The following is a 23,722-nucleotide window of genomic DNA, read 5'->3' on the forward strand; positions in this document are numbered from 1 at the left end:
GTATTCAAGGAGGTGAGATAAAGTTGGAAGGAAGCTCGGGGGTGGATCACGGGCCAACCAAGCTAGCTCCTCGGCAAGAAGATCTTTGTGTGATTGAAGTCAAGAGTGCGGTTGGAGTGGCCACGACACTATTTGTAGGAAACCACCGGGCGGGCTGCAGCTTGGACTATGACAGGCAGCTTTGTGTCGCACGGCTTTGGTTCTGGAGATTTGGCCGTCAAGGATAGAGCTGTACAGATTGATTCGAGAGAGATCACGTGGTCGGAGGAATAGGTCTGGCCGAGATTACATGAGCTAGAGTGCCACCTTGAAATTATGGCATTCCTTGTCAAGTCAGGTGACATCAGGTGACCACACACATCCTAAGCGAGCACCCACAACCCTTCAAAGCCGCTCGATCACTCCCGCTCTGTATCCATCTTCAACCCTCATCCGTCGCACTCAGCCAAGATGACCAAGCGCACCAAGAGTATGTTTCCCCCATGCCATTCCTACCCTCACGTCACCGAAGCACTCTTTTCTAACAATCTGCAGAGGTCGGTATCACCGGTAAATATGGTACCAGGTATGCAGCACCCTCGAACCTCCCCCGGACCGACTGTGGCTCTCGATGAACGAAGAAAAACGCGGCTCCGAACAAGACACAACGATCCCGATATTGACCATCCTGACAGATACGGTGCCTCCCTGCGTAAGCAGGTGAAGAAGATGGAAATCACCCAGCACGCCCGCTACGTCTGCACCTTCTGCGGCAAGAACACCGTCAAGCGCAAGGCCGTTGGAATCTGGGAGTGCAAGGGCTGCAACAAGACCGTTGCCGGTGGCGCCTACACTGTCGCGTAAGTCCTCCTGCGATGGATGTCGAGGTCTCGGAATTTTTTTTTTCTGTGGACCATCATCACCTTCATCACCACCACACACGAGCAAGAACCGAGCCATACTAACTGACCACCGAATTCCAGCACGCCCGCCGCTGCCGCCACCCGCTCGACCATCCGTCGTCTCCGCGAGATCGCTGAGGTTTAAAAATGTGGGATGATATGGTTTCTTTTTCCTTCTACGGTTACGTCTGAATACCAAAAAATATGAGAAATTCTTCGGAATCTACCTGTTCCTCCGTTCCGTTCCCTCCGTCTGGGATTTCCGCGTAGATACGATGCCAAGAGACAATCATCCGCCGAGCGTCACACTGCCATTCTGGTGATCCGATCAGCCCCCGTAGCCCCGTGCACCGCTCGTTGTCCATGTCCGATGGGGTACTCTGAGTCAACCTTCTTATCTCCTGCCAGCTCCATTTCTCTCACCCAGTCGTTTCGACGTGGAACGACCTGTCACCCTGGTCAGCGGACCCGGTCTGATCGCATCCAGGTTTCTTACCTAACCTCACGGGCGTTACTAAGAATGGCTGACCCGGCACCTGATTCGCCTGCAGTCACGTTGCCTGGCTCCACCTCTCAAAGGCTGTTCCTCCCCACTCACCCAACTTAGTCTCCTACTTACCTCTCTGTACACCCTACTACTTCCCCATCCTCCCACCCATCCTCCCTCCGAGCTGTCTTCATGCCTCCCCCGAGCAGCTTGTTCCCACCTCACTACTCCTCTTTCCATGTCCGATACTTGTATTGTTTGTCTCGGAGACCTTGGCGAAAGCCCTGATCCTCTCGTCATCGAGCCTGCCGTGCCAAGCCTTGATATCGGCAATGCGAAGGCCGCGCTCGATGGCGACGAGGGTCAGATCGCTCAGCTGCTTCCCTGTGGGCACATCCTACACAACGATTGCCTGAAGCCCTGGGTCGAGCGCGCGAACAGCTGCCCGATATGTCGACGCAGCTTCAATATGGTCGAGCTGAGTGATCGACCGGGAGGTAAGGCAACCCCCTTGTTTAGACCGTCGGAGTCCGTTGCTAATGATTCTCTACTAGGTCCCGTCGTCTCATCGTATGCCGTTGAAGACCGAGTCCAGGTGGCCGAGGTTGATCCTTCGATGGTGATCGAATATGTCGAAGATGACCTCGCCGACTTCTTCCAGCCGTGCACCATCTGTGGGGAGGCGGATAATGAAGATGTACTCCTGCTCTGTGATGGCTGCGATGCTCCCTCCCATATCTACTGCGTGGGTCTAGACCAGATTCCAGCAGGGAACTGGTACTGTCAGGTGTGCGAGTCCCAGCGAGCGCTCGGTCCAGCCCCCGAGGTTTCCGCCCGACCCTCCCGCGCGAACGAACGGCGTAGTCGTCGGACACGGGCCCAGCGCCGCCAGTTGCAGAACCGGACCCAGCTGAATTCCGTGCATTGGGCCCGGGTCTGGCAATCTGTCTGGGATAACTTGAACCTGGACCTGGACTTCCCGTTCGACGACGATCGCTCGGCCGAACGTATACTGCAGCAACAACGTCGGGAGGAGGCCAATCAGCGCGAATTTCGTGCTTGGCAACGTCGCTTCGAAGTCGCGGAGCGTCAAGGCGGTCACAACCGGTTCCGGGACACTGCTTCGCTTTTTGATCTTGAGGCTCCTCCACGCCCATCGCGTCCTCGTGTGCCCAGGGAGCCAACTCCCGAACCCGAATCCCTGGAGGAGATGCGCGCTTGGAACGCATTTGAGCGGGCTCGAGAGATCGAAAATAATCCAAATGCGTCCAGCAGGAAGCGAAAGGAACCGACGCTTTCTCCATCCCCCGAGCCCACTGAACCGCAGCGGAAACTGAAGCGTCCTCGAACGAGACGCCCCCAGGAGCTCGCGGCCATGGCTCAGCAAAATGGCGAATCTTCTCGAGCTGCCAGCTCAAACGCGCGAGCTAACCCAGACCACCACCCGGGTGAACCGAGTTTCTTGTCATCGCTTCTAAAGGAAGTGCAAGATGCGTCGACTTCAAGCCGAACAAACTCCCATGGACCATCAGCTCCGTCATCCACCGTGCCTACCGACCATGCTACATCCGGGCCTTCTTCTCCTTCCATCTCGCCCCCTTCCTCCAACCACTCCTCTCCTCGCCTGTCATCCACAACACCGCCGCCTTTCCGAGGTCGACTTATTTCTCCCATCCGACTGTCGTCTCCGCCGGAATCTACATCGCCTCCTTTCTCTCCCGAAGTATCGTTCTCCGGAAGTCCCACGTCCCCTCAATCTGCAACCGAGAAATCTCCTGCAACCTCTCGTGTTCCTCGCTCCCGTGTTCCCCGACGAGCGATGCACCTAGCACATTCCCGATCACCCGATACATCACCCCATCGATCCGGTCCATCTCTGTCTGTCAAATCCGACATTCAGAAAATGGTCGGCACCGCCTTGAAACCTCACTACAAGAGGAAAATGGTATCGAAGGACCAATACACCGATATCAACCGGAGTATATCCCGCATGCTATACGAACGAGTCGGAGAGATCGAATCTCTGGAACCCGATTCGCGCGATGACCTCGATCGAGCTGCGAAATTCGAAGTCCAGCGAGCTATCGACGCTTTGCCTTCGCGAGGTAGTAAAGAGAAACAACCCATGACGACGGCGGACTCAGATGGCGATGGCGATGTATAATGACTGCTATGCTATGACTCAAGCTTGCATTTATCCCGGCGTTTGTTTTTATCGCTCATCGGATTTTGGATTTGGGGGGAGTTTCTTCTCAGAGGGAATGTGGAATTCTTTTCTCATCTATGGCGTTTTCTCTCTGTCGCCGGTTTATCCGAGGAAGTGGGCATCATTTTGCGTTTGTCATCAGTGTCATCAGCGAGATCTTTATGTGTCTTTTTTTCTTCGCCAATACTTTAGTTACTTTCCGGCGTGAGTGTTTTAGGTCGGTGTTCTTTGTATGCGTCTTTCGTAAGTGGATTCGGGACAGCCTTTTGAGGTCATGGTGTATACAACTAGCATTTCGTACATGAGATGGGGTTGCATAGTAGGTAGATACTGATCATTTCAGAAATTAAACCGTAATAGCATCAACATGGTAGTTCATTTGTGCCTTAGAAGCAATCGCCAACTAATCACGCACACATTAAAGACTCTTGCTTGCGAGCCCCTATTAAGACAACCCTTACTACTGTGCATCGCACGGTCAATGGGTTGACTAATCTTAGTCTGTATTTGGAAGCGGGCATATTGCTAGATTATTCAAGTAAAGATCTGCTTTACTTGACATGGGGGCCAGCGAGCCGACTTGCGTGATCCATCCACCAGGCAAATAGAACTTGTCTTTAATGAAGGCCTTGAGTTCGGCGAAAAATTCTTCAACAGGGTTTTAGATCTGGTGAGTAGGCCGGCAGGTGCAGCGATATTCGAAAACAGACTTCCCTATATAAACTCACGAATTGCTTCTCAAACTCTACCTTGAAAGACGGTAGTCTAACTCAAGTTATTCTCTCAATGCCCCCTGCTGAGTTGTATCGTAATGGCGGTAAGTAGTAAACTGGAAGACGCGCGCGTAGTTTACTACGTTATATCTGGGGTTTGCGGGCGGAAGAATTGCCGGCGCCTCAACAAAATATATACCAATTGGGCAGGGATAAAAATGGCAATCTACTACGCATCACACGAAGTCAATAACGCCAAGCAGTGTTGAGGATTCAATCAATGAACGTGGAACGTTGAAGGGATGTAAACACCGAGAGCATCGGCAAAAATATATATTGACGGTTTGAAGTGCGATTGGTTATTGATAAATATGATCCTTGGGCTCCCAGTCCCATCTTTGATACAGAGGAAAACCTGCGCACTCTGAAGATAATCTTTACACAGCAGCTATACTTTGTTACTCTCAACTCCCTGGTTTGTATAGATCGGAGAGGCAAAATATCTTCCAGCGAGTCAACAAATACATTACCATGATTATTCATTACGCCAAGCGGTTGGGGGTCAGGCTTGGGAACGGGTATCAGCATTTTCTAGCGAAAACGAATGCCACCGGACAGGCTTATTGTCGGAAATAATTCGGCATTTTAGACTGAGTTTTTGGATTCTATGTGGTATGAACCGCTTATAGGTAATGAATTGAGTCAAAGTCAAATCAGATCTCTTCCTCCTTGGGGTCATAGATATCGCCCGCCGGTGTTTTTTCCAAATGTACCCCGTCTTCGGTGACAATGGCCTTGCTAGGCACAACTACCACAAAGACCTGCGCTGCATCATGACCCCGGTTGACCCACTCGTGGTTGACACCTCGGCAGACAATTACATCGTGCTGTTTCAAGGTTTTTTCCTTGCCTCCGTCTGTGATGAATCCAACAGTGCCAGATAGGATGACAGCGTAATCCAAGCTCAAGGTGCGGTGGAACCATCCCGACTCCGCAGGGGGCAGGTACAGGATGCGACAGGATGGGCCTTTGCTATCAGCCAGAGGAACAAGAGTCTTGTGTGGGTCGGGTAGTGGGCGTTGGTTGTCAACAGGGAAGCCTCGCGAACGATGGATCTGGACGACCCCGAACGCTGCGTTGGGACTAGGAATTGAGAATGCAGGAGCGGTATTTGGGTCGTAGGGGGTTAGGATCTTGTCGGATTCGAAGTACCCCTGGCCTCTCGGGTCGCTTCCCGTTATGACTCGGCGGATAGGGGTGTCCATTCTGAAAGCGATGAAGTCGTTGATGATTTATTGATTGATTGATGTTTGTGAAATGACTCTCAACCTGTGTTTTATATGTTACTGCTGCTGCTACTAACCAGCGATTGATAATCACTTTTGTATATAACTAATTGTTAGCTGGCGATGCATAATCGTTCTGATTTATAATTGACAAAACTAGAGAAAATAACTTCAGATGGTTATGCAAACTAGGCTAGTGGATTTCACTTGCTAGCTCAACGTTCCCTTGCAATTACAAATGCAATTCGGCTTTGAAGGAACCGATGACGAGCTTTTTGAAGGAACCGATGACGAGCTTTTTGGGACAATCATAAGGACTAGCTCAAGGTGTAGGAACATACTCACCTCTATTTGCTGTTTTCTACATTTGATCAGTTATGAGAAGTGTTTTTACGTGCGCATGTTTGAGTCTGTTATCGATCACGTGTAGTCATATGATCGTCCCTCCTGTAGTTTGATTATCCACTCTATCACTGCTTACAATATAACACTCCTTTCGTCTTGAAGACATAATTTGTCTTAACAACAATTACTATTGCTTTTCCTCTGGTTTAGTCATAGCTGTAAAGAGTATCTCTTTTTTGGTGCTGGTAAACATCAGAATTCATACTCTCCACATCCCAGTCTCGCCCTCTTTCACCGCCCGTGGCCGCTGGGCGGTGGGACGCCGATTGGCCACTTACATTTATCGGGCACCGGAGCGAGCGTCAACCAAATCCATGAACGACGTTGATTGTCGGCCTTTAAAGTCTTCAGTGAATACTGCAATGGGTCCTTCTAGCTGATCTTGTCGCCTCCGTCCTTCCTTTCCCCGGACCTGTTCTCTCTTTCTAGCGCCCATCATGCCCTCCTCCACATCCACCGGCGGCGCTTCCTCCACCCCCGACGCTCTCGAATCCGACCTTCTCACAAAGCTCGCTGCTACATCCGCACTAGAAGACCTCCAAGAAACCCTTCTCGGATCCCTTCACCGCCTAGGCTGGACCGACAAAGTCACTACCCTCGCCACCGAACTCCTCCGCGCTGGCCGCTGTGAGACTTTTGACGATGTAATGGATGCAGTCGTCGCCTCTGCTGAGGGCCGGTCACATCCAGCGCTGGGCCCGGCGTCATCTTCCTACAACCAGAATGGCGACTCAAAACAGAATGGGACCAAGGGGAACGCCACCAACGGCACCGCAGTATCCGACACCCGATTTGATTCGGAAAAATACTTGGAAGGGGTCGATGTTCGAATCCCGGAGAGTGTGGTGGGAGAAGGCGTGCGCGGCCTCAAAGATATATTGCGGGACATGGTTGATCTTGAGGACGAAAGCACTACAAATGGGGACAAGAAGTAACCCAGCAGAACGACATGAATTTTGCATGGCGGTTATTCTTTGCATTTGGAGTATTGACTGGATTTTTCGGGATTCAGCGGATTTGGCTGTGGAATGAATCCTTTGCATGTGCCCAGCTACGACCCTGTGGGAACTGGAAGATCGATAGGCGTTTTTATATCACTTTGATAGACAATTGCATTTCGCGCAGGGGGCATGACATGCCCTCGGAAATACCCCGCAATTAATTTCTTTTCTTGAGCTTCTGGTTTTTACATTATTCTCACAGCTGGGTTATTGGCATCGTATCGTCATGGTCACTAGTTAGCCGCATAGAAGCAGAAACTATGGTAGCCCGACCGACCCCAATACAACTCACAAGATGTAAATAGCTCACCTCCTATCCTACGCTTTGCTTGACTTTGCCGGACAAGAAACCGGAACATATTCCCGTCGGTTTACGCATTGAGGTAACCGGACAGTGTGCCGAAACGAGGGGAAGAAGCGAGAGAACAGTAAATGACAACTGGATCATCATACACTAGGACAACACAATACAAAGGAGTAAGAGGCCTTATGAGAACTCCTCGTCGCAATTCTCATGAGCACGGTATTCGAATCAACTATGTCGCCCTATGGTAAGGCATTCTGTATCAGTCTAGACAATTGCGATGTCAATTGGTCTAACAGATACCCAGCTACACCAAGAACGCAATTCGTTCAGCTACCTACGAAGCAAAGCAGATCGCTAAGGGAGTTGAGTTCGCACCACAGGAAGATGTAGCCCTGTGCATGATGAGATTGGCAACGGATAGGAGTATCAACGGTGCGTCCTATTTCTCATCAACTCGTTTGACTTTTTCCAACCTAATATCCACTTCCCTTATAGGCCACTTCTTTATGACCACATCGAAATCATATCGAAATCTGGCGCAAGTGTAAGATTCAACGACTTTGGTATTGATGACCATACTGAAGAAGCATACCTTAAGCGCGCTCAAGATGTCCAGCTCAAGATTATTGAGGATCAATGGGTGCCAGGGTGGAGAAATGTGAGAACTGCAGAAGGTGCTACTAAGAGTTGAGCAAATTCTCTGGACTAATAGTCAGCTAAGGCCGCTATAAAGTAGGAGTTATAGTTATAGGTGTATCGGCATGACCCAATTGATTCACTTGAAATCCTGACTGATGTATCTGATATACATGCGGCAGACTGGTTTCATATGCCCTTTTCCAATCACGCTTCTTACTCGTCGCCACCACCCTCACCACCTCCAAAACCACCACCGCCTCCTGATCCCCCACCTATACCAATTCCACCTCCAGCGCCAAATCCAGCACCGAAGCCACCCCCAGCACCGAAGCCACCACCCTCACCACCACCGCCGTCGCCGCCGTCGCCGCCAATGCCGCCACCTTCACCACCTCCAGCACCGGCACCTTCTCCGCCCCCATAGCCCTCGCCGCTCCCTTCACCGGCGCCAATGCCAGAGCCCTCACCCCCGCCGAGTCCACTTCCCCATCCTCCACCGCCACCTCCGGCGGAAACCTCAGAACCTGTAATGTAAACTTGATCAGATAATGCCGTATAGGGTTTGGATAGAAAAGCACATACTGGGTTCACCGGCCACGGGAGCCGCAACAGCAGCAGCACCTAGGCTAAGGAGAGCGAGAAGATAGTTCAGCCGCATTTTGGTCGAGTAGGTTGCACTAGTCCATTTGTTAACAGTGGTAATGGATAGAGGAGGAGTTGGTATTTACCAAATTGGGTTTAGATCTTGATTGCTTGAGAGAAGACTTTATATTCTTGTTGAATGGATATGAGTGTCAAAGCGAAATACACTCATTTTATACTTTTGCATGACCATGAACTCCCTACAACAGACAAGCTTACTTGCCTTCAGCTCGGAGTGAGTTTCAGCTATACAATGAGCAAACTCCGATGTCTCAGGAGTAGGAGACCAGTCACACGTGTCTCCGAAAGTCGAGTTTATAATATCGCGGACGGATCTGCTTATCAATTGCGCTTCGTTGCCTTCTCGCCCAGTAAGACCAGGCAACATAACAATGAGCCCGACGTAACCTTTGGTAACACGCCGTAGTCCACAAAACGTACAAACAAATTCGATAGTTCAATTGGTTAATGTAGATTGTTGACATGCTCCTTCCGGGCTGGTTTGCATATATGCCTGACAGGGTGAAACATCAAGATATGGCATGCTGTGAGCAGGGTCGATAGGGTGGTACTGAGGCTAGCAGGTATCTGGCTGAAGTCTTCTGTGCATTCTGAATGATCTGGTTCCTGGAATATTGACCTTGGATGTGTGTATGACTTGTGGCCTGAGGTGTCAACATACAGCGCTGCTTGATTGTCTCGATTAGGGAGGAATATTGCTCCTTCAACTACCCAACATCTCTACACCTCTTCTCTTCCACGATCTGTGGTCTATGCGTGCCTAATAGTGTATTTCAGTCGGGGTGCTCACGTTGTGCACGAGACCCCTGTGTTAAGATACACGGGTAATCTCTTGCACAACCTCTTCAACGCACGTCCAAGAGTGCTTCTCGTACAAGAGCATGAGGAGCTCAAAAATGCCAGGCTCATATCACTGTTTCATTGGCATACCGTCTCAGGCCAAAGTAGCATACTCCTGATTCAAGGACATTTACCTTTTCAAAGCCGACTCGAGCGCTTTGGTGAGACCATCCGCTACTATGCTAGCCGTATCCGTCCATTTCACCCGGATATTGCCCGCTCCAATTCCTAATTAGACCAAGCACGCCTGATATCGATATGTCGAAGCTGTTATAGGACCTTCGCACGTTGCCTAGCATAACGTCCTAATACGAAGATCCTAACTTGAACGGCAACAACCTCCCGAATGTGTATCCACCAAGGGCACTTAAAGTATTCTCGGGATGCAAACTAAGCCAATGGCAACATCGTCCTATAAACAATATTAGTATCTCCAAGTCCACAGGTGATAGTCGAGACTAGGTTTATAGTGACTTACAAAACCTCTGTATAGGTCGCTAGTGGTCTAGATGACAACAGTCAGCGCAAAATATTCATTAAGCGGCAAATATTGAATCAACCTACCCCTTCGGGGCAATCGCAAATAGTGGTGAGTGCATCAGGATTAACTCGTGGAATTCTCGCCGCAGAAATCTAATAGCTTTCAGCATATGATTTGACTGGAGTCCACTTTAAGCAAGCTAAACATACTGAACCTAAACCAGCGCACCTCTCTGCAGTCACGAAAAAAACCACAGCGAGAAAAGCAATAGGCCGGAGAAAATACATAATGGGCGAAGATGACCAGTGCGACGTTAAAGACAAGGTAGACGGGTTAGCTATTTATTACGGTAACTCATTTCACCCCAAGCTCGAGTGCTACAGACTGCTACATACATACACAGGAGACGATTTTACTCCCTTGGAATAAAGGTCTACTATTGAATGGCACGTGGAGCAGATTCTGAATTTTGAACTCTCAAACTTTGATTCGCTGATTTCCTGCGAACAGTACAGACGACTACGGTAGGATTTCAATCTACTGACAAAATCGTAACTGATCTCAACATGCAACGAAGAGCGTTTGAACAGAGTGCATCAACAATCCGGCTTGATTTCAAAGGCACCAGCCACAGGATTGGAAAGAGACCAGGTAATACCCTCACTCATCACATTGTCCCAGTTTTTACTGGCAGACAGCTTGTCTCCATAACGTCGGAAGCCATGGGGTACACCACGGAAGACATTGACATTTGTAGGGACCCTTTCAACAAACGTCAGCAACATAACCTCAAACGATATGAAAATACGGCTACTTACCCGTTCTCACTCAGTAACATCGCATAGAAAAATCCTTCATCTCTCAGGGGATCATTTCCAGCAATTCCAAAAGTGGTCGGAGGTAAACCTTTCACCTCCTCCGCAGTCGCGTTCCCAGGATTCATTCTGCGGTCATCGGCAGATTCTTTGAGCTCATAAAGGCCTAATAACCCGCCAAACAGTCGAATGCGACTCATAGGGAGAATAGGTGCTTCGGCACACTGTATCAAACTCGACAGCTCGGGGCTAGACAGCAATGTTTGGCGAGGAGCATAGTAGTAATCGGTATGCGCAACACACGGGATCATGAGGACCTGCCCTCGGATTTTGGGACAGGCAGCAAGGCGCTTATCTTGGCCGTTTGCCTGAGCCAGTGTCAGCGAGGCTGTCAACCATGCTCCAGCCGAGATACCGCCGACGACAACCTGGTCGGCGACCCCACCAATTTCGGCGATGTGCTCGTGTACCCAGACAAAGGCGTCTTCAGTGTCATTCCAGGCGGTTGGATAGCGGTGTTCTGGGGTATGACGGTAGTTGACATTGAAAACGACCACAGGCTTGTTCTTGCTTGCGCGAGAGACTACAATCCGCGAACAAATTGCGTCTTCGGAGGACAATGTGCCAAGTAGGAACCCTCCGCCATGCAAATGAATGTATACTGGCAGAGGCTCATTAGCTGGCACGCCCGCCGGACGATAGGTGCGTGCTTCGAGGGTTGCACCGTCACGAGTGCGAACGGTGAAGTCTTGCATTTGGACTTGAGACTTGAGGCCTAAACTGGGGGTCAGTGGTTGCCTTGCCTTCGGTAAATTTCATGCATGGTGACATTGTACCTTCCATCCCCTTTGCGGCCAGCTCCTCGCGATTTTTGTTAATGAAATCTCTCATCTCCAGGGCCGATAAGTCCTGTGGCAGAGCAGGGAGGGTCGGCTCAAGCGCGACCCAGTCGGCGCTTGGCCCTGTGTATTCTGAGAAGTCGGCCATGATAGTGGGCAATAATAATGATAGAACAGTAGCAATGCAAGGCAGATGAAGATCGTGCTACATTGTCAGAATCCGGTAACCCCACCACATTCAAGTTCGCCTCGGCTCAATCTACTCGCAGCAATCGCCGACCCCGCATAAATTCCACACTAGGAACTCGGGTAGATGTGGATCTGCCCGGACATCATTTACCGAGACCGAAGTCCGGCGTCTTATATTGGCTATTCAATGTCCATTGTGCGATAAAACACCCACCTTCTGTACCTTTCTCCCGCTCACCTCCAAAACGCGACAATGGACTCTGCTATTTCATCCGAACCCCCCTCGCGGTCTTTGAAAGGCAAGGTTGCCATTGTGACAGGGGCAGGCTGCCTAGGAGATGGAATTGGTAACGGACGTGCTATTTCTATTTTGCTGGCCAATGATGGCTGTGATGTGGTCTGCGTCGATCTCAATGTAGAATGGGCAACTAAAACTACTGAGATGATCGCCTCGAAAGCCGGCAGAGGACGAGCCGTTCCATTCCTTGCAGACGTGACATCATTGAAAGACTGCGAGGCCGTGGTAAAATATGCTGTGGAGCAGTTCGGACGTCTTGACATTCTGGTTAACAATGTCGGAATTGGAGGCGCGGCGGGAACAGTAATGGAGGTTGATATGGTCGAATGGGCCAAGAGTATGGAGATCAACGTCGCAAGCATGGTGCAGATGAGCAAGTATTCCATTCCGGAAATGATGAAAAATGAAGGAGAAGTTAAGGGGAGTGTCGTCAATATGGGCAGTGTCGCCGGTCTCAAAGGTGGGACGCCACATCTACTGTATCCGACTGCCAAGGGCGCCGTGGTGAACATGACACGAGCAATGGCAGCCCATCATGCGTCGGATGGTATTCGAGTCAACTGCGTTTGCCCTGGGGTACGTTTGTGCTGGCTAATTGATTGAAAATCTTGAGTTGGTAACTGACTGAAAGGCAGATGCTCTATACGCCTATGATGTATGGAAAGGGCATGAGCGAGGAGGCACGAGAAGCCCGGCGGAAGAGAAGCTTGCTTGGAACCGAGGGAAATGGATGGGATTGCGCTGGGGCGGTCGTATTTCTGGCCGGGCCTCACGCCCGGTGGATGACTGGAGTCATTCTTCCAGTCGATGCTGGAACAACGGCAGCCGTGGGCATTGGAATGACCAAGAGTGCTAGTGTAAATGGCTAACTATGATGATTTTTTTTTGTGTGAATAGAATTTGTAAAAAACTATCATTGAACAAGCATTGCCAGATGAACTAAAATCAAATGGCTATCTTAGATCAAATCTGACGCTAGATGAGGTTATTAAAGACTGACTGAGAATGATAATGGCCGGACAGTCCGAATAGAGTTGCAGGTTGTCACTCTTTTCTTTACTGTTCTAGGCAGACAAGTTCTAAATTAGACGTTGTGGGCTGTCAGTCCACGTTGGATCCCTCCAATGTAGGTAGACTATTCGGGTCAACACACTGGCAGTTGTTGGCATCGTAGCGAGTTCACCCTCAGACGGCAATACTGGCTTCATACAGCCGGTATGCTAACCCAGCATACAGCCGGTATGCTAATCTAGGGTCAAGTGGGTATGTGGGGAAGACAATAGCCCCGCATGGGATCATGTCTGTTGTGAGCATAAACATATTGCGCTTGATCATACATTCTCTGTGAAATCCTTCAAAAACGTCTGCTCTAGGGTGGCTGCACTCCACCGGTCATCAGCCAAATAGAAGGCGCGCTGAGCTTGCTGTGTCGCATATCATAGCATATAAGATTGATTGTCCACGATAGCGAAATGATCGCATTTGAATCATGGCTCTAGATAAGATGTGATCTTCAAGCCCGATGTTATCAAGGACAGAGAAAGTGAAGTAAATGCGAGACAACGGGCAAGGAGTGCCGGTGGGTTGCCTCCAGTCCATTCCGCCCGATACACTCAGTTAGGCTGAGCGTGGAATGCAGCAAGAGGCCCTCTCTCGAAACACTCCCTTAACGCCGCCTGATAGCAATGCTAGTAGTCAGACTTTCTCTTCGCATCATAACTCCGCTGCCAGCGAGGCCCGAAGCCAGATCGCGTTGCCCTGTGACCAAGTTGGATTTTCGAATAGAGTCGACATCCTTCCGGCTGGGAAAAAGACAATAACGAGGTAGATTTGGCTTAAGATAGGCTTGAGTAGCCATCATCATCAGCACACGATGCACATCTGAAGAGAAGAGGCTTCGACAGAGCACGGTGGTCCAATCATGTGACATATCACAAAATGGCAGAGGAAGCTCAACAAAGACCAGCTGTGACCAACGATTCGTCCACAACACCACGCACAGAGGATAACTCAGAGCACAATGATAGCTATCCAGTTGGACCTGTTGTCTTTCTACCTGAATTGCAGACAAATGCCAGGGATCAGGAACGCCTCATTGCGGGAAGACAGCCAAAAGCACTAACCTTGCCAGAACCGGGTTTACAGCAATCATTTGCCGAAACCTATCTCGAATACTGTTATCCGTGATGTCCAGTTCTCGAACGGGATGAAAACCAATATTGTATGAAGCCGAGATGCCGAAACTAAAATCCCATTGGTACCAATCGACTGTGAACGGCAAATCTCGCCATAGTCAACCTCATTTAGCGTTGAATCTAGATTGGTAGATGCGCCAAGAAGCATGGCTTTCTAAAACCTGGGTTCGACCACTAGATCTTTTGAAGATGAGAACGAGCATGGATTCCCAGTAAGATCCCTGTGCCAGTGGCTATCATATTTAGAATCAATAGTTTCGATATATTCTGTAGCCGATGTGCGATGCCCGAAATATTTGATATAGCAGTTCCGTTCTTGGATTTCGTAAATGGGAAGAGTAAATAGCAGTTTCTCACCAATCAGCTACGTAATAAATAAGTCTAAAGCAGGCACTTTCTAGTTAGTCTGTGGTGGGTCTGCCCTGAAACTGGTCTTCCACGGTCTGGCCGCATGGTGATGGTGCTTCGACGACGAACAGCATGCACTCAGGACATACCTGTTCATAATCGAAGTGAGGGCAATAAAATATCAGCATTCGATGGGAAATATTTCTATCCCTACAATAAGACAAACCAGTTGAACCTAAATCCTCGTGTCATTATATACTTGGGGAGTCCAGACCTGGTCACGTGTCCGCCCATTCACTCTCACCGTGCCTTGGCCCTTGTCTTTGGTCTGACACTGCCCTCGCTCGTTGTCCATCATCGCCTGCCTGCATCGTGCCGTGTTGTCGAGGGAATCTCCCCCAGTTCGCCTCTCCCCGACCCTTCCCGCCCGCCCCTTCGCCCCCTGAAAAGACCAACTTTTCCCACCCCCGGCCCTCCAGCTTCCCCGCTCTGTCGTTCCTGGCGGTGCCTGGGTCAGCGCTCATTTCCATCCACCCCACACGCGTCGCTTTCCACGACAGCGTTCACAGCCTATCAGTCGGTCACTGAGCTCGGCTTCCTCGTCTGCTGCAGTCAGAGCCCCCCGGTCAATGTGGTCGGCGCGCGAGCCCTAGCCCGTGTTGTCCTGCCTGGTTGCGCTTTCATGAATCGGATCATTCCTCGCATCGTGCTTGCCAACTAGTTTCGCTGGTCATAACTCGTCGTGGTCACTGCGCTTTGGCGGCCCGCGCCTCTCCGTCCTCATAGTCGCCCGTTAATATTAGCCACCTGAAAATCTCCTTTCGCCATGCTCCACACATCCTACCACGCAGATTCCGATGCGGACGATGAATACGAACGCAGCGTGATTACCTCTCCGCGCCTCCCTACAGACTCGGAGACTTCACCGACAGACTCTGACATACCTTCTTCGGAACACACCCCGACCAAGTTTGGCTACTCCGATGACCGCTCTCCCCGGACGGTGATTACAGAATGGACGGTCGATGAGTGCCTGGAATACTTGACCTCTCTGGGTCTGCTTCAGTACCACGGTACATTCAGAGGTGAGTTTGCTGGGCTGAAAGGGGTAGGCGGGACTACGGACTTGATTGCTGACTACCATCGGCCAAACAGAAAATGGAATCGTCGGTGAAGCGCTCATCGCCCTGAGACATGAAGAGCTGAAGGAGATGGGAATTAATAGCGTCGGACACCGATTGACGATTCTCAAGACTGTGTATGAAATGAAAGTCAAACAGGGTGTCCCGCTTGAGGCGGACCATTACATTCCACTGTGTATGTCCCCACCGAATCGCGTGGGCTTTTGATCTGGCGCTAACTTGCCCACTCAGCAACGGAGCAAAGTATGAATGAAAGTGCATCGCAAGACGATATTGCGCGTTTGATTCAGTCCATCCGACTTCGGGACGAGAAGCTCATGGCCGTCGAGATAGAGCTGCGCCGGGTTTCCGAGGACTACCGCCGATTACGGCAAGAATTATTGCCAGTTTTCAAAATCGCCAAAGATCGGTCACATCCGCTGCCTCCTCCTTCGTCTTTTGGGCAATCATCCGAAACGTTCTACGATTCCCAGACTCTCACCTCTCCCTCACAACTCACGCTCCCCGATCAGTCCAAACTCTCCAGGGGTGTCTCAAAACGCACCTACACTGGAGGTGTCACGCCCAAAAGCAGTTCACCAACACATATCCCCTCTGCCCATGAACGGCCCGGGTCAAGTCTGGAGCCTTCGGCAGCTGCCATGGCTGCTTCTACTCACCTGACTGCTTCCCTCAATGGAGGACTACAACACTCACCAGGGATGCCATCTCCGACATCTCCAAGCGGGCTTTATGGACAACAACAGACCCTTAATCCGCGATCCTATTCTCAGCCCAGGGAGAGCAATATTGGTCGCACAGGACATGACCATGATGAGACAGCATCCGTGCATACTCGGTCAGATCGACTGACTACAAGTCATCCGCCCACATCACGGACAGACACTCCCTCCTCAAACTCGCGGGTCGAATCGCGGGCTGGCGGGGAAGCGACACCCAGTGTGGAAATCTTCAAATCATTCCGGGTCTCCTTCGACGATCCCTGCTATAAAGTTCTTCCGGCCGCGCTGAAAAAATACAACATCCATTCCGACTCCAAGAACTACGCGCTATACATTGTTTACGGAGACCAGGAACGATGTCTGACGATGGAAGAAAAACCTCTGATTCTCTTCAAACAGCTGGCAAAGGAGGGAAGAAAACCAATGTTCATGCTGCGCAAAATACATCCTGACAACTCCGGCTACCCAGTCGGCACTATATCTGGTTCAGCACCCAACAGCGCTGGGTTCGATGGTGGTCGAGCGCAGATTAATCTCCCCGGCGGTGTTCTTTGATGTTGTTTTACGTCCCTTTCTTCCGATGCACTCGTGTCTGCTACTTGAGATACCCAGAGATGCGTGCCCTTTCTTTGTATAGCCAGCCTTGTTGATTCGCATTTGCTTTCAGCAGTGATTGGACCAAGTCTGCTTTTCAACAGGCTCTGCTGGAGTTGTGTGTAGTCGACTGCCATCTTCTTAGAATATGCATTTGCCTGTCAATTTATAATGTGAATAGTACTCTTTGTAGCATTTTGTTCAAACAGTGCATGGTGGTCTTATCATCACGTGGACTCGTGTCATCCGGGTCGCGTGAAATGCTCCAGCGATAAGACCGGCGTCCACACGTTCAAACAGCCTCTCGCAGTAACTGTGCCAATTGTCGCAATTGCCTGTCCCAATGACCTGGGATCGCGTCATCCAGGACTCGGACGATGAGGACGAGGGTATCGTGGAGGACGACATTCCGGCCTCCGTTGATCTACCCCGAGGAGCGCAACCGTCCCCATTCTCGCAACAGTACCAGCTCGACCAACCCTCTGTCCCACAGTATCACGCTTCAGATACGCATCAGTCCACTCGAAATGTAATCACTGGCCCTGATCTGGGCGTAAACTTCGATAATTTCCTGCAATCCCAGGAAACGGTGCGGCAGTCCGCATCGCAGCAGCGTCGCGAAGAGAGATGGATTCCGTCAACCAGTGAAGGTGAGGGTGGAGGATCAATTGGTAAGTGAGAACCGAGCAATCTAACAATTGAAAATTTTGTGTTATTGAATTTAACTGGATTCTCACACTCGAACTGTCCAGGTGCCATGATGACAGAAATCGGGCTCGCTCAGCAAAGGCTTCTTGACGACGACACTTCCAGCGCGGGTCAGCATCTACCCTCCACCGCCACGCTTCACTCTATGGGACTCACTCAAGCCGAATCGCTCCCTACTGTGCTAATTGACCTGTCCGACCGGCTGGGCGAAGAGGAAAGTGGTAGTTTCGTCTATACTCGACCTCTAAACGACATCATGCACAGCGACACCCAAAATCTACAACCCACCAGCGGAACCGCTTATGACTACATGTCCCCCGCGACCTCGAACTACATTAGCTCGTCCGCCAAGGAGCCGGCTCATCAATTGAGCGAAGATCTGAACTCTGCGGTAAACGCCAGCGCACAGTCGCGTCCTTCGCAGAAGAGTTCGCATCGCTCGAAGTCTCTGCAGACGATGTCATACTCTCCCCATGACACAGAACCACTGTCATCGAATGTGTCTCCGCGGATCAGCAGAACCAAGAGTGACACTTTCGGCGCTGGTCTGGTTTCGCCGCAGAAGTCTCAGCACGATGAACTTTCACTGCCTGCGGTTAGGGTCGAGGTCCCGGTTTCGAAAAAGACGCGTGGGCGGCGTTCAAAGAAACAGGCCGTGCCTGAGGATGACGAGGATGATGAGCTGGCGAACTCGCGGGACCATGAGTTTGCGGCTCATGTTCCTGTTGAGAATGATACAGTCGCTTTATCAGAAAGCAAGAGCGTGCAATCCTTGGACGGTATCTCAAAATCGTCTGAGGCGGTGTCGGACAAGGGTGTCGTTCTGAACTCTTCGAAGCCCACCAAAGGGACGAAGAAAAAGAAGGTAAAGAGAGGGAAAACGACCTCGGAGGTGGTGACGAAGACCTACAATCCCGATGTCGAAGAAGACGTGTTATGGGTTGAGTCACGGCCAGTGCATCTGGAAGGTATCGACCGGAAGCCTTTCGCCCAAAATTCCCCAGCCAGCGGAGAGGAGTTCACCACAGAAGCCCAGGAAAAGCCGGTTCCGAAGAAACGAGGTCGAAAGCGCAAGAAGACTTCCGAAGAATCCACAAGCGAGCCCGTGCAGCAGATCAACGCCGGAAGTACTGAGTCCAACGCAGAGCAAGCATCACTTGACAATGCCAGCCTCGTGGTCGAGGCTACTACTACATCGCAGTTCGTGTCAGAAGCAGCCAGTCTGGAGACCTCGGAACAACCCGACGCACCCCCCACTCCTAGACACCTAGACGAGCCTCTCCCACCAACGGAGGAGAAGGAAGCACCTCAAACCCCCAAGAAACCACAACCCACGGACACAGAGACACCCCAAGATTCTACCAACGAGACAGTGTCGATGATGTGTTCCAGCAGGGGACCAAAGCAGCACAGTCCCATTGCATCGACGAGCAAAGTCCCTTTCCGGGTGGGCTTGAGTCGTCGGGCGAGGATTGCGCCGTTGCTGAAGATTGTTCGGAAGTAGGATGTCTTGTTTTGCTGCTTTGTGCGATGTTATTATTATACCCACTGTGCCTTTTCGCGTTTACTATTTGTTTATTTGGGGGTGAAGCACTCTTCTGGTCCACGCCTGGTATCGATACCATATGATCTACATTACCGTGGACGTGTTTCCCAATGAGAGCACTTGCTAAAGCTATTTAACTAGTAGTCTGTGGGCTAGCATACAATCAACCAAAGACAAGCCAACCCCCTGTATAAAGATAGACCCGAGAATCCACCGTCCAAGTCACCTGATTACATCAACATGGCCACGATCAAAGCCAGAAGCAGTGAGGTCACTGTCGCCGAGCCAATAGTTCGCAGATCCGCGTCCGCATCGGACTTGGAACTCTTGTTCGGAACGCGCGACCCCTTGGCGTCTCCTTCGGAAGGGATCTCCACGGGACAATAGCCAGTGTTCTTCTGACAATTCTGCACACAACTTTCCGAGCTGTTCCCACAAACTTTCCCGCTTTTAGAACCTTTCTTGTTCGTAGGGCCACGATCGTCACGCCGATACCAGTGCTCAGGCGAATCCCGTAAGCATTCACCCACCGTAACCGGGCGATAGCCCAGCTCCGAGGCGGTTTTTAACATATGCTCCGTCAGGTTGTGGACCGTTTGCTCGTGCGCGTCGTGCGCGATCACCAGCCATGACTTGTCGTACGGGGAAGCAGAGCCCAGGGCCCGGTCAAAGATGTCTTTGGACAACTGAATCCGGCCAGGATTGTCGTTCTTGTAGTCCTCGGTATCGATGTCGTACAAAATAATGTGATATCCCAAGCCACCGAGCTCGTCTCCACAGCCCGACGCGGGATCACAGCTGGAGTAAGGTGGACGCATGTACGTGGGGAAGTGGCCAACGATGTTTCGAAGAGCGGCTTCATTCTTCAGGATCTGGTCACGGCGCTGCACGGCGGTCACCTTGCTGAGATCCTCGTGGGACCAAGTGTGACTGGCAATCTGATGGCCACTCCTCTGTATGCGCTCAATCAAAGCCATCCAGGGCAACTTCTTGTCATCGATCTGGCCCTTGCCGTTATTGTTTCCCGTGATGAAGAAAGTGGCCTTGGCGCCGTACCGATCAAGCAGATCAAGCAGGTCCCCAGTGTATTGGGTTGGGCCGTCGTCAAAGGTGAACGCAATAGTTCCGGGAACAGTGCACGAGCGGATTGCCATCGGGCCATACGGCACCTGGCCGATGCGAGGACGAGGGATTTGGTCGGTGGGGGGCCTTTGGGCATCTTATGGGTGTCACAGTGGCCGTAGTCAAGCTGGCAGTCCGGAGAGCGGCAGTGGGCCTTGCTCGTTCCGCAGAATCCTGTGGACCGAGTCAGCAAGATTTCCAAATCGAGGACTGGCGTGACACTCACCGGAGCGGGAGCAGCAGGTGCCACGAGAGCAGCGACCGTGGTCGGGTCCGCAACGGTAGTCAGGCGCACCACGAGTCTCCAGGTGCGACGACTGCAGAGAAGAGACAGGCTGCTGGAACGATGATGTGTAAATGGGATTGGTTTCGTCGGCACTCGCCAGCATGCACGTCCCCAGAGCGATGCTCAGCGTCAGGAGATTTTTGAGATGCATATTGACAGGTTGGCAGACGGTATGTATGTATGTATGTATGAATGTGTGTGTGTGTGGTAAGTGTACTGATGGAAGAGTTGGGGTGGTGGGAGATGCGAAGGGGAAGGCGATGGTCGATTGGGGATGGGGATAGCAAGAACGACAATCAGGAAGGTGAGAGGCGACGGGGTCTTTCTTTCCATTGAGTCTAGCTATCACTAAACGGAAGGAGCCATTCAATTGCCTTTCCTCCATAGAAATCGTGGGTATCGTTGATACTGCGCAAACCAGGGCAGCTTTCCTTGCAGAGGGAGTGAATAATATCAACCCACTGTCGAGACACTTTCCTCCCCAACAGCGGAGAAGACAAATGGTGCGAGTGTGTTGAGATGCGGACCGAACTTGGCCGGGGCACTGCTGGCGATGGCGCCCACGGTCGCAATCAAGTGTCGCCGGTGAACCGTAGAGATGTTGGGCGAGGATAGGGTTTCGACCAAGGTGGCCACAAAGGCATCGAGCTGAGTATCCGAGAAATGCAGCACCAGCGCCGAAATAGCCGTCAGCGCACGCTTGGTGACCACGGTACCCGCCGTGTCGTTGTGAATGATAGCCATGACCGGCTCTGAGAGGCTTGCCAGCTCTGATTCTTGCAGAAGTGGACCGAAACACGTAACCACCTTGATGAGCACGTCGATGGCGTCGCTGCTGAAGCCTTTCGAGGGATCCTTCTCCAACATGCCCCTGACGATCGAGCCTCGTCGGGAGGAGGGTGAGGGTGTCGGGCCGACCAATCGAGGGATCAGGACTTTAGAAACGGCCGAGTATGCTGCAATTGTATTTTGCTGCGCGGGCTGGCCGGCTTGAGGGCGAGGCAGGGTGTCCACGATGACGCGCAGAGCGGTGTTGGGGACGGAGGTGTCAATCGTTTGGGAGGCAGTCAAGTTGGTCAAACTCTCGAGGAGTGGTGTTAGGGACTCAAAGGGCAGTCGGATAGCCAGGGGGCCCAGGCTGTGGCAGCATTTGGGATCAGAAACAGGACGAGCGTCAAGGTTTGTTGGAGACTCACCACTTGAGGGCCTGGTTTTGCACATCCCCATGCTGATCATCCAGGGCCTTGAGCAAGCCTTCCACCAGCCGCGTCGAAGAGCGCTGGTCTTGGAAATAGCCTGAGCCGGGGGCGCTTAGGATTGTGTAGAGGTCGTTCAGAGACATGTAGCGCAAGTCGGCATCCGGGTCGTCGAGCTTGGCCAGCAGGCCAGCGATGTTTTGTTGAAAAGCCTGGCGGTCTGCCATGGTGAGGAGACCAGATTGGGGGGATTGTGTGACTAGACGAGGAGGATAGTGAGGGAAGAAGTAGGTGAGTTCAGATAGTAAATAGCTCGATAGCTGTGGAGGTGGGGTTGGCTGCCTGAGGCAGCAACACCAAGGATGCCCTAGGCACCAACACCATGTATGCCCCAGGCACGCACCAAGTCCGCATTCGAATCGACGGATCCTTTCATTGGACCATCGGAATGCCAAGATCAAAATCTGAACCAGACAATCTTAATGAAAAACCAGACTTGGTTTGGGTCTGACACCAGCATTAGATCATTGCGCACGGACCAGGCTCGAAATGTCATAGATCCTGCGGCAGGTAGTCGACACCGGCCAGGAAGGAAGTAGTTAAATAGAATTGATACGCGGATCTGATTCTCATCTTCTCCTCTTGCACCTATTTCTTCCATTCCTCTCATTGGTTTTTTTTTGATTAACGGGAAATGCGCTTTGCTAGTCTCTCTATACTCCGGGCTACGGGACCAAGCCAGTTCATTCGAACAGCTTCCCTCGCCAGTCGATCTACCCAGCACCGGAGCCGCCGGCTCTATTCCAATGGCAATGAACACAGACAGACGGAATCTAAGACCAGCAATTCGCCATGGTGCGTCCCGTGATCTTCTTCGAGCTATGACACTCTGACCTCTATTCAGGATGATCGGAGCAATCGGCATCGGCGGTTCAGCGATCATGTATTCACTCTTGGCGGGTCGGAAGAAGGAATCTCGTGGTGGAAAGCAGGAGAAGGGGCCAACGGGGACAGTAGAGGAATCGCCGCCCGAGCCCGGGGAGGGTAAACCCAGGGAAGAAAGCAAAGCCACTCAAGCTGCAGCAGAGAAGACAGCGGAGGCAAAATCGCAGGGCCAGGAAACGAAGCGGACGAAGCCTGAGTTGCAGAATATTCCTCCTTCACAGGTGGATCAGGTATGTCACCTTCCACGGTTCATCTTGTCGTTCTTCGGGCTGGTTCTAGCGAGTATACATACCAGGAAGCTAATTATTTTGTGATAAAATGATAGCCCAGTGCTATGAAATCGCCTGGTGGATCGGCCACTATGTCGGGCAAGCAAGAGGGCCTCTCGAACGCAGATACGTCGCACCCATTCCTCACCAGCCCCGAGAAGAGCCGCAAGAGGGAGGGCGACACAGAGACAGCCAAGTTGAAGGGGACGGTTTCGACGGACAGGTAGAAGAATTGTAACATCATCTGTGTCGACGTTGAATTATCTAAATACTTGACTTGGTTGTGTAGACCGACCGGTCTCCTTTCCTTCACGTAACCCTAACACTACTTGTTCACAATCATCCCTCGTCAAGGTCATGGCTATATCCACACGAGTCGCATCCGTCCAGTCCCTGAGAACATAAAATGCATAATGTAAACACAATAGTCAGAATGTGCAAGAATCGAAAGCACGAAACAGTCCCTCCCGGCCGTTGCCAAATATACCACATTCCATCATGCCCCATTAGTCACCCGATCAGTCACTCCAATGCGTAATTATGGACAAGAGCGAAGCGCATTGTCTTCGCTCGAAATATTAAAATGGGCAGTATGATGA

At 51.3% G+C, this 23,722-nt stretch overlaps 13 protein-coding genes across 13 annotated transcripts; 8 read left to right on the plus strand and 5 right to left on the minus strand.

The window, feature by feature from the left end:
• Nucleotides 1-450: 450 nt before the first annotated feature.
• Nucleotides 451-843, plus strand: N7510_007870 (60S ribosomal protein eL43; the record flags this gene model as incomplete). The annotated part of the gene is made up of 3 exons (XM_056979795.1): nucleotides 451-469; nucleotides 535-565; nucleotides 675-843. 3 exons carry the CDS (start codon nucleotides 451-453, stop codon nucleotides 841-843), a joined length of 219 nt encoding a protein of 72 aa, XP_056832838.1.
• A 763-nt stretch (nucleotides 844-1,606) lies between these two features.
• Nucleotides 1,607-3,532, plus strand: N7510_007871 (putative PHD and RING finger domain protein; the record flags this gene model as incomplete). Its single annotated transcript, XM_056979796.1, has 2 exons — nucleotides 1,607-1,865; nucleotides 1,923-3,532. The coding sequence occupies 2 exons, from the start codon at nucleotides 1,607-1,609 to the stop codon at nucleotides 3,530-3,532; spliced, it is 1,869 nt and encodes a 622-aa protein (XP_056832839.1).
• A 1,468-nt stretch (nucleotides 3,533-5,000) lies between these two features.
• Nucleotides 5,001-5,552, minus strand: N7510_007872 (cupin domain-containing protein; the record flags this gene model as incomplete). Its single annotated transcript, XM_056979797.1, has 1 exon — nucleotides 5,001-5,552. One exon carries the CDS (start codon nucleotides 5,550-5,552, stop codon nucleotides 5,001-5,003), a length of 552 nt encoding a protein of 183 aa, XP_056832840.1.
• An 863-nt stretch (nucleotides 5,553-6,415) lies between these two features.
• N7510_007873 (uncharacterized protein) lies at nucleotides 6,416-6,913 on the plus strand (the record flags this gene model as incomplete). The annotated part of the gene is made up of 1 exon (XM_056979798.1): nucleotides 6,416-6,913. The coding sequence occupies one exon, from the start codon at nucleotides 6,416-6,418 to the stop codon at nucleotides 6,911-6,913; it is 498 nt and encodes a 165-aa protein (XP_056832841.1).
• A 1,225-nt stretch (nucleotides 6,914-8,138) lies between these two features.
• N7510_007874 (uncharacterized protein) lies at nucleotides 8,139-8,583 on the minus strand (the record flags this gene model as incomplete). The annotated part of the gene is made up of 2 exons (XM_056979799.1): nucleotides 8,139-8,449; nucleotides 8,508-8,583. The coding sequence occupies 2 exons, from the start codon at nucleotides 8,581-8,583 to the stop codon at nucleotides 8,139-8,141; spliced, it is 387 nt and encodes a 128-aa protein (XP_056832842.1).
• Nucleotides 8,584-10,505: 1,922 nt separating this feature from the next.
• N7510_007875 (alpha/beta hydrolase) lies at nucleotides 10,506-11,711 on the minus strand (the record flags this gene model as incomplete). The annotated part of the gene is made up of 3 exons (XM_056979800.1): nucleotides 10,506-10,671; nucleotides 10,728-11,499; nucleotides 11,561-11,711. 3 exons carry the CDS (start codon nucleotides 11,709-11,711, stop codon nucleotides 10,506-10,508), a joined length of 1,089 nt encoding a protein of 362 aa, XP_056832843.1.
• Nucleotides 11,712-12,005: 294 nt separating this feature from the next.
• Nucleotides 12,006-12,919, plus strand: N7510_007876 (SDR family NAD(P)-dependent oxidoreductase; the record flags this gene model as incomplete). Its single annotated transcript, XM_056979801.1, has 2 exons — nucleotides 12,006-12,626; nucleotides 12,686-12,919. 2 exons carry the CDS (start codon nucleotides 12,006-12,008, stop codon nucleotides 12,917-12,919), a joined length of 855 nt encoding a protein of 284 aa, XP_056832844.1.
• A 1,777-nt stretch (nucleotides 12,920-14,696) lies between these two features.
• Nucleotides 14,697-15,314, plus strand: N7510_007877 (uncharacterized protein; the record flags this gene model as incomplete). The annotated part of the gene is made up of 1 exon (XM_056979802.1): nucleotides 14,697-15,314. The coding sequence occupies one exon, from the start codon at nucleotides 14,697-14,699 to the stop codon at nucleotides 15,312-15,314; it is 618 nt and encodes a 205-aa protein (XP_056832845.1).
• Nucleotides 15,315-15,419: 105 nt separating this feature from the next.
• On the plus strand, nucleotides 15,420-17,012 carry N7510_007878 (adaptor protein STE50; the record flags this gene model as incomplete). The annotated part of the gene is made up of 3 exons (XM_056979803.1): nucleotides 15,420-15,678; nucleotides 15,749-15,910; nucleotides 15,967-17,012. 3 exons carry the CDS (start codon nucleotides 15,420-15,422, stop codon nucleotides 17,010-17,012), a joined length of 1,467 nt encoding a protein of 488 aa, XP_056832846.1.
• A 382-nt stretch (nucleotides 17,013-17,394) lies between these two features.
• On the plus strand, nucleotides 17,395-19,263 carry N7510_007879 (uncharacterized protein; the record flags this gene model as incomplete). The annotated part of the gene is made up of 2 exons (XM_056979804.1): nucleotides 17,395-17,722; nucleotides 17,804-19,263. The coding sequence occupies 2 exons, from the start codon at nucleotides 17,395-17,397 to the stop codon at nucleotides 19,261-19,263; spliced, it is 1,788 nt and encodes a 595-aa protein (XP_056832847.1).
• Nucleotides 19,264-19,535: 272 nt separating this feature from the next.
• On the minus strand, nucleotides 19,536-20,864 carry N7510_007880 (chitin deacetylase CDA6; the record flags this gene model as incomplete). The annotated part of the gene is given in 3 exon segments (XM_056979805.1): nucleotides 19,536-20,474; nucleotides 20,492-20,637; nucleotides 20,654-20,864. The coding sequence occupies 3 exon segments, from the start codon at nucleotides 20,862-20,864 to the stop codon at nucleotides 19,536-19,538; spliced, it is 1,296 nt and encodes a 431-aa protein (XP_056832848.1).
• A 302-nt stretch (nucleotides 20,865-21,166) lies between these two features.
• N7510_007881 (uncharacterized protein) lies at nucleotides 21,167-22,136 on the minus strand (the record flags this gene model as incomplete). The annotated part of the gene is made up of 2 exons (XM_056979806.1): nucleotides 21,167-21,851; nucleotides 21,910-22,136. 2 exons carry the CDS (start codon nucleotides 22,134-22,136, stop codon nucleotides 21,167-21,169), a joined length of 912 nt encoding a protein of 303 aa, XP_056832849.1.
• Nucleotides 22,137-22,814: 678 nt separating this feature from the next.
• N7510_007882 (uncharacterized protein) lies at nucleotides 22,815-23,350 on the plus strand (the record flags this gene model as incomplete). Its single annotated transcript, XM_056979807.1, has 2 exons — nucleotides 22,815-23,084; nucleotides 23,180-23,350. The coding sequence occupies 2 exons, from the start codon at nucleotides 22,815-22,817 to the stop codon at nucleotides 23,348-23,350; spliced, it is 441 nt and encodes a 146-aa protein (XP_056832850.1).
• Between the last annotated feature and the right edge of the window lie 372 nt (nucleotides 23,351-23,722).

Source organism: Penicillium lagena (assembly GCF_028827675.1).
Source record: "Penicillium lagena strain IBT 129212 chromosome Unknown utg000005l_segment0_segment0, whole genome shotgun sequence".
Classification (NCBI taxonomy): Eukaryota; Fungi; Ascomycota; class Eurotiomycetes; order Eurotiales; family Aspergillaceae; genus Penicillium; species Penicillium lagena.